This window comes from Primulina eburnea, chromosome 16 (genome assembly GCF_022965805.1).
Source record: "Primulina eburnea isolate SZY01 chromosome 16, ASM2296580v1, whole genome shotgun sequence".
NCBI lineage: Eukaryota > Viridiplantae > Streptophyta > Magnoliopsida > Lamiales > Gesneriaceae > Primulina > Primulina eburnea.
Genome location: NC_133116.1, coordinates 27,779,745 through 27,786,946, shown reverse-complemented (window position 1 = coordinate 27,786,946; position 7,202 = coordinate 27,779,745). Strand labels below are relative to the sequence as shown.

The 7,202-nt window shown below is 32.6% G+C and overlaps 1 protein-coding gene across 2 annotated transcripts; it reads left to right on the top strand.

Moving 5' to 3' along the window:
* The first annotated feature begins 2,340 nt into the window (after positions 1–2,340).
* On the top strand, positions 2,341–6,670 carry LOC140816935 (glutaminyl-peptide cyclotransferase). Of its 2 annotated transcripts, none has more exons than XM_073176444.1 (11): positions 2,341–2,715; positions 3,144–3,200; positions 4,139–4,174; positions 4,336–4,400; positions 4,698–4,761; positions 5,440–5,557; positions 5,650–5,747; positions 5,851–5,921; positions 6,002–6,029; positions 6,241–6,343; positions 6,429–6,670. In XM_073176444.1, exons 1-11 carry the CDS (start codon positions 2,434–2,436, stop codon positions 6,533–6,535), a joined length of 1,029 nt encoding a protein of 342 aa, XP_073032545.1. In that variant the 5' UTR covers positions 2,341–2,433; the 3' UTR covers positions 6,536–6,670. The 2 variants fall into 2 exon arrangements, with proteins under 2 accessions (XP_073032545.1, XP_073032546.1); XM_073176445.1 differs by having other exon boundaries at positions 2,343–2,715; positions 6,289–6,343.
* The last annotated feature ends 532 nt before the right edge of the window (positions 6,671–7,202 follow it).

Sequence of the window (7,202 nt, the reverse complement as noted above, 5' to 3'; positions counted from 1 at the left end):
TTATGAAAATGTTTATGTTCAAGTTTATGCATCTTCATGAAAACAATATTTTAAGTACAAATATTTTTCACTGTTATATGTTGACTGTATTACGTATTACTCGTTATAAAGATTATGGTGTGCTGAGTCTTTAGACTCACTAGGTGTGATGGATGCAGGTGGTATTGAGGGAGGACTTGATGAGTGATTTGACTGGACTGAAGGCGCACACAACTCGAGGACCAACGCTTCTACTTTTTCCGTATTTACGATTTATGTATCATGATTTATGATTAAAGATTTTTAAGACTATTTATTTATGCTTTTGAGAGATTTTTGAGAGTTTAGTATGGGCTATACTTTTCAAATTATTGCTTTTAGTTTGGTAAAATGTTTGACGATTTTATGCTTTAAAATATTTTCCTTTGGATTTTTAAATAGTAGTTGGATGTTTATTTTTAAAATGATGTCAAAAATATTTTATGGTTCGGCCGAAGCTAAGTGAGGTTTTAAAAAAAAAAATTTCTAGCACTTTTAAAGAAATGAAAAGGTCAGGACGTTTCAATATGTGTGGTTTGTAATTTCTGTTTTCTTGTCTTATTTTTTAGTATCTTCGTGAATTACTAATTTTCAATTATTATTATTATAGATGTTGTTTTATGGTTTGTAATTTCTTATTATTAATGTTATAAATATTGTTTTGTGTTAAATTAGTTTTATATATTCGTTATAAAATTTTTAATTTTAATAATTTTTATTTTTTTACAAATTTGTCATTTAAAATAAGCATTATAAACTTCTTAATTTTATATTTGAATAAAAATATAATACCAAATAGTAGATGAAATTAATTAAAGTGATGGAATGATTTATTTAAATGAAAATAAAATATTACTTAAAGTAACAGTGAGACCCATAAATATTTGGTTGGTGTGATATTTGATTGTGAAATATGGGATATTTCAGTAATAAAATATTTGATTGATGATGTGAAGTACGGGACCCACAAATATTTGATGGAAATACCCTTGTTATTGTGGATGGCCTAATTCCGCATTATTTGTCAAGTGAATCGTGCAAGTCGTATATTTTTGTCTTTATATGTTGATAACATGATAATCACTGGTGATGATATTAATGGTATTGAGGCTTTGAAGTTTGAGTTTGCCCGCTGCTTTGCTATGAATGACTTAGATTTGTTACTTTACTTTCTAGGAATTGATATTGCCTATTATCTAAAAGGTTATATTTTATCCCACTCAAAGTACATAGCAGATCTGTTTGAGTGTGCACGTCTAACTGATAATAGGATAGTTGATACTCCTCTTGAGTATTCTTTGTCGGATGGACCTCCTTTGCCAGATCCTACTTTATATCGTACTATTGTTGGCAGTTTGGTTTATCTCATTGTGACTCATTCAGATATTGCGAATGTTGTTCATGTAGTAAGTCAGTTTGTCACTGCACCAACTACAGTTCATTGGGCTGCTGTTCTTCGCATTCTCAGGTATCTTTGGGGTACTCAGTTTCAGAGTCTTTTGTTTCCTCTACTCCTTCCTTAGAGTTATGTGCATACTCTGATACTGATTGGGCTGGCGATACCATGGATCGTAAGCCGATAACTGTCTTCTATATTTTTCTTGGAGATTCTGTTATCTCTTGGAAAAGTAAGAAAAAAGTTGTTATCTCTAGATCATCCACCGAAGCCGAGTATCGTGCTATGACTTCAACCACTTGCGAGATTGTTTGGTTACGTTGGTTGTTTGCGGATTTCGGTATTCTTCTTCATCATCCTACTTCGTTATATTGTGATAATCAAAGTGCTATTCAGATTGCACGCAATTCAGTTTTTCATGAGAGGAAAAAACATATTGAGATCGATTGTCACGTCACTCGTTATCATCTCCAACTTGACATCATCTCGTTACCTTTCGATCATTCTTCTAAGCAGATAGCTGATATGTTTATCAAAGCACATTTCGTTTCGCGCTTAATTTTTTTGTTTGAAAAATTCTCAATGCTTTTAGCTTTAGCGTCGTGATTAATCTTTTTATTCTTTTTGTGGTTTAACCTAACTATATAAACAACATTCTTTGTAATCTTTATCATTGAGTTTGTAAGATAATTTACCTACAACAAAAACTTGTCTCGAGTGCATATGTATCATGCAAAGTAATTATTTTCCATTAAATACAATCTGATAATTAATTAATGAATATATTTTATAAAATGATCTCATATAACATATAGGTTTAATATTTATTTGTGAGAGAGAATGATTTTTTTTCGAGTAGGTTGAATCAAAATTGACAAATATTTCATGAGAATTTTTATATTTATTTATTATTGCAATATATGGGACTGACTCGAGTCAAATCTGAATCGTACGTTGAGCAAGGAACCTAAACCAGCGGTCGCATCCGAATTACCGCTGATGAGTTCTCTATCTCCGCCATGGCGACCAGATCGCTGAGGAAAAAGTTCAACCGGCGGTCATCGACTTCGAATTCCATCAGTCTTCAAAGTAATCCGATGGCCTCCTCCTCGCCGCCGTGGCGTTTGACGTACAGAAAGGCCTCTTTCTTCATTTCAGCTGTTTTGTTTGTATGTGTTCTTGTTCTGCTAAGCATTTCATGGAACATGCGGAGTGCGTTCGGTTCAGACCATCGTTCGGATCGGATTTACTCTGCTGAAGTGGTGCGTGCGTTTCCTCATGATCCCAGTGCCTTCACTCAGGTCATTTTCTTGTCAATTTACTGTTTTTCTAAGAAATTGAGGGGGTCGATCAATTTCTGCTGTTTAATGTGATTATAGAGATTGGAAACAGGCTCTTTATGATGTTTTAATCTTGATGATGTTTACTGAAAGCACGATTCTGGAACGTTATTTGGTTTCGATTTGTATTCCTTTGTACTTTGTGGGGGTTGTTATGTTTGACTGGAAATTCTGATAATTTTCTGGTTTACTGTCTTAAATCAAAGAGAAGTCCTGTTTTCGACCTTCTAACCAGCCTTTGTGCACAGTAGAACTTGTTTTATGTTGAGAAATTCTCCTCAAGTTTCCTTTCCATTTCTGGGAAACAGTAAATTCTATTTTATAGAGTTTGTGAGGTGCTGAAAACTTTTGCTCCCCCCATGAGATTAAATATTGTGGTTTGTTTGCAGGGGCTTTTGTATGCAGGAAATGATACATTTTTTGAATCAACTGGGCTCAATGGACGTGTAAGTTATCGTATGATTTGGTCTTAAGTCTGGGCAATACATTTATGCTTGTTCAGCATGTCGCTCTTATTTTCAAGTTTTTTCTGAGCATCATGTTTTCATATATGCTCAATACTGTTATAATGTGTTCACCATCTTGGTATTCTAGGTTTGTGTTTAAAAGTATTGGCAACGAAATATGTTTTAAAAGATACTGTAATCATTGTTGGGCAAGCACATTAAGCTAAACATTGTACAAGTATCTGAAAATTGTTTCACTTAAGCCTCTAAATATCATTATGTTGAACAAAAGGATAATATGCATTACCTATGCTGGCTAGTATCACAGAGTTTCGCAACAAAAGTATCAATTTATAGAAAAATATTGTAAGAGTCCATTATTTTGGCATATAACATTTGAATTTAGAAGCTTTCAAGTTATTAAAACCACCTCTAAAAAAAAAACTAAAAATAGTTGAGATTTCATTTAAAAAGTGGTTTAAAAAAAGTACTTTCTGGAAGAGCTAAGATGTGGCTCTTGGGCCTTTACTTAAGCCTATTTTAAGTAAATGAAAGGAAAATATCCTTTTACTGTGGTATTCAAACATTAAAACTGCTTCTGTTTTTATTTTAAAAGCAGCACTTAAATATTTAAGTATTTTATAATCTACATCTGTATCCAAATTAGCCCTTAAAAGCTTGATTCCAATTCATGTACAAAGTGGTGCTGACCATCACATTTTATGCCATTCTACCATGCCATTTATTGGAGAAACTGAGGCAAAATATGGATGATCCATTGCATACTGCTGTAGACATTGTATGTGACATTTTTTATAATAACTACTGTGTAGGTCAACTGAATTTATTTACATTCTCTTTGCCATGAGTACATAAACAGCACTGTGAATTTTTGCTTTGTGCAATTTATTGTTTTCTTATTCTTATTTCTAATGCAGTCATCTGTTCGAAAGGTTGCTCTTGGGACAGGGAAGGTAATATCATAGAGATTGAATACAGAAACAATTCATTTAGTTTTGTTTTAATCCATGCTGACCTAAATTAAGTTAGGATGATCTGAATTTTACAAGCATAGTGCAATATCTACATAATCTGGCTAGACGATTAATAATAGTCTTGATTTTGAGTGTTGCAGGTTGAGGCCATTCATGAATTGCAATATTCTTATTTTGGAGAAGGGTTGACTCTTCTTGGTGAAAAGTTAGTGACCAACCCCCTGTGTTTAATTTATATTTTACCTTTATTTTGTGAATAAAGAATCTAAGTATCAGTACTAGAAAAGTTTGGTTGTAAAACACAAAAAACTCATATACTGATAAACACTGTCTCAGGTTATTATATATCATCAATGTTAGAGATGGTTTCTGAATGAACTGTATTTTTCTATCTTTTTTTAGCCCGGGCTTGAATATGTGAACATAATTTTTGTTTTATTTTATTTTATTACTTTTACATGGAGTTCCTAGTTCTGATATAGTAATCCAATGTACTTTGTAGGTTGTTTCAGGTTACTTGGTTGCAGAATACTGGTTTCATATACGACCGAAATAACTTGAGCCAAGTTTGTTCTTATCCTTTCTACTTTTCTGAATCTTTTTCTGTGTCTTATATGCTTTTATATTTAAATTGATATTTTTGAAATGAGGATAAAGGCTTGAATATATTTTAGTGCTATTTTGTTTCTACTTTTGAAGTATCTCCAAGCATGTCTTTCAGTGTCACGTTGGACTTTTTTTTGAATTTGAAATTATGCCACTACCGAGTGGATGGGTTGAAAAATTTATAAATTGCAGTAGCAGCCCGACTAGTAAAGTTTGCAGCTATAACTGATGCTTCCCACATTTTACATTTCCTAGGAATTTCAAATGCATCCAACGCTGTAATTTTAAATAATGATGCATCCTTGCTTATATGGTCATTTTTTTCATGTAGGCTAGCATTCAATAAATCTGTGGTGGCATAGTGATTTCAGCCTTTTCATTTCCTGCAGTGTGTTCATATCCTAGTTTTCTTGTTAAATGGAGGTTAAGTACTCGATCCATGAATTCAGTAATAAACTTTTTTCATTGACAATTATTCTAACCAAATCAACGGTTGTGACCCATCATGTTTTATTCCTAGACCTCCATTTTCGTGCGATTCATTTGTAAATTTCCAACTATAGAAAAGATCATTTACACCGTCTTAATTTCTTGATATAGCAAGGTCTGCGTGACTTAATTATCTGCATCACCTGCAGATTGGTACATTTATTAATCAAATGAAAGATGGTTGGGGGTTAGCAACTGATGGCAAAGTTATATTTGGCAGTGATGGAAGCTCTACCTTGTACCAGATCGACCCTCAAACATTTAAAGGTATATATCATTTTAAAGTCTGCATTCATTAGTACCATTTTGGAACTGCTATAAGGTTATATTGTCGGTTTGCTTTTCTTGAATCCACTCAGTTATTATTAAACAAATCGTGAAGTTCAACGGACACGAAGTATACAACCTAAATGAACTGGAGTATGTGAATGGTGAAGTGTGGGCAAATGTTTGGCAGGTATGACAGAGGACCTCTATGTGCTATTCTTGTGCATGCTTTTGTTTTTCTTTTTTCATTTTCATTGTATTTATTTGTATATATATATATCCTTTCTTCGTAGACTGATTGCATCGCTAGAATATCGGTGACAGATGGTGCGGTCTTGGGATGGTTATTCGTTCCAAATTTGAGGTTGTGCCTAGCTTTTCTCAATATTAAAGATGAGCTATTCTCTCTAATAATCAGCACATCGTTTGACTTTGATATTACAGGGAATCGTTGCTAGCATCAGGAGCACGGGTAAAATGCTTGATATTGCTACTTACATACATGATTACACTGTCGATCTTCTATGCTGCTATAACATGGATGTGGATGAACGAACCGTAGGAGATAAATCTTTTTGAAATTTTTTGGCGGGGCAACTTTATTCATCTATATTTATGAAACAGAGATGGAATCTGATTAAGAAAATAAACGACATGCATGGTTCTATTGTGTATGTTGTCAGGAGATTTCTTTGTGGATGTCTGTTAATTCAAACTCGACAATTTCTCAGGGCATCGATGTTTTAAATGGCATAGCATGGGATCAAGAAAAAAACCGGGTTTTCGGTAACACATACTTTTTCGTTTCACATGAATCTAACGAGCAAATCTCCCATATTCTCATCATTGTTCATTTATGCTTTCTGCGCAGTGACAGGAAAACTGTGGCCAAAGCTGTATGAGATCAAGCTGCGTCAATGGAAACCATTCAATGGAGATATTGGGAGCTTCTGCATAACTAGACCGAACCATTTTTGAAAACAGTGGAAATATATTTTTTAGATTAAATTAAATTTGTATAATATATATTTGAGATCGAGAAAAATATTTAATAATTCAATCTGTATTTATGGATAATTTGGTTCCATCAATGTGATTGGGATATGGTGCTTACCAAGTGTGTGCTCAAATATTGACCATATATATATATATATATATATATATATATATATATATATATATATATATATATATATTTGTGTGTGTGAGTGTGTGAGAGAGATGTTTGATACATTGCACATCTACTGTAAGCACTTATGAGAACGTCATCGAGGACATCTATCTATTGAATTTATGATTCTGATATGTATCCATCACAACGTGAGCTTCACTGAAGTAGTATCTATATTAGTGATATCTATTTATTGGATATATTCTATTGATATGTATATCCATCGTAGTGTGGGCATTTTTACCTTTTTGTGAACTATATTAAATTATTTGTACAAAATTGACATTTAAAATTGAATCTTAACTTTTGATATTCAAATTATAGGTTTTTTTTTTTAAAAAGAATATGTTAATAGCGATAAAATGGCTCAATTAATTATTGATTTAGATGTAATTTTGGATGCATTAGATATATATAATGTACAGAAGCCTTCAAAATACATTCCGAGTGCATATTTTTCAGTGTTATAAAAAA

Bases quoted from the DNA above. Each gene is read 5' to 3' on its own strand.
- LOC140816935 (XM_073176444.1), top strand. From the start codon at position 2,434: ATGGCGACCAGATCGCTGAGGAAAAAGTTCAACCGGCGGTCATCGACT. The intron at 2,716-3,143 runs GTCATTTTCTTG...GTTTGTTTGCAG, and splicing joins ATCCCAGTGCCTTCACTCAG to GGGCTTTTGTATGCAGGAAA. The intron at 4,401-4,697 runs GTTAGTGACCAA...TGTACTTTGTAG, and splicing joins TTGACTCTTCTTGGTGAAAA to GTTGTTTCAGGTTACTTGGT.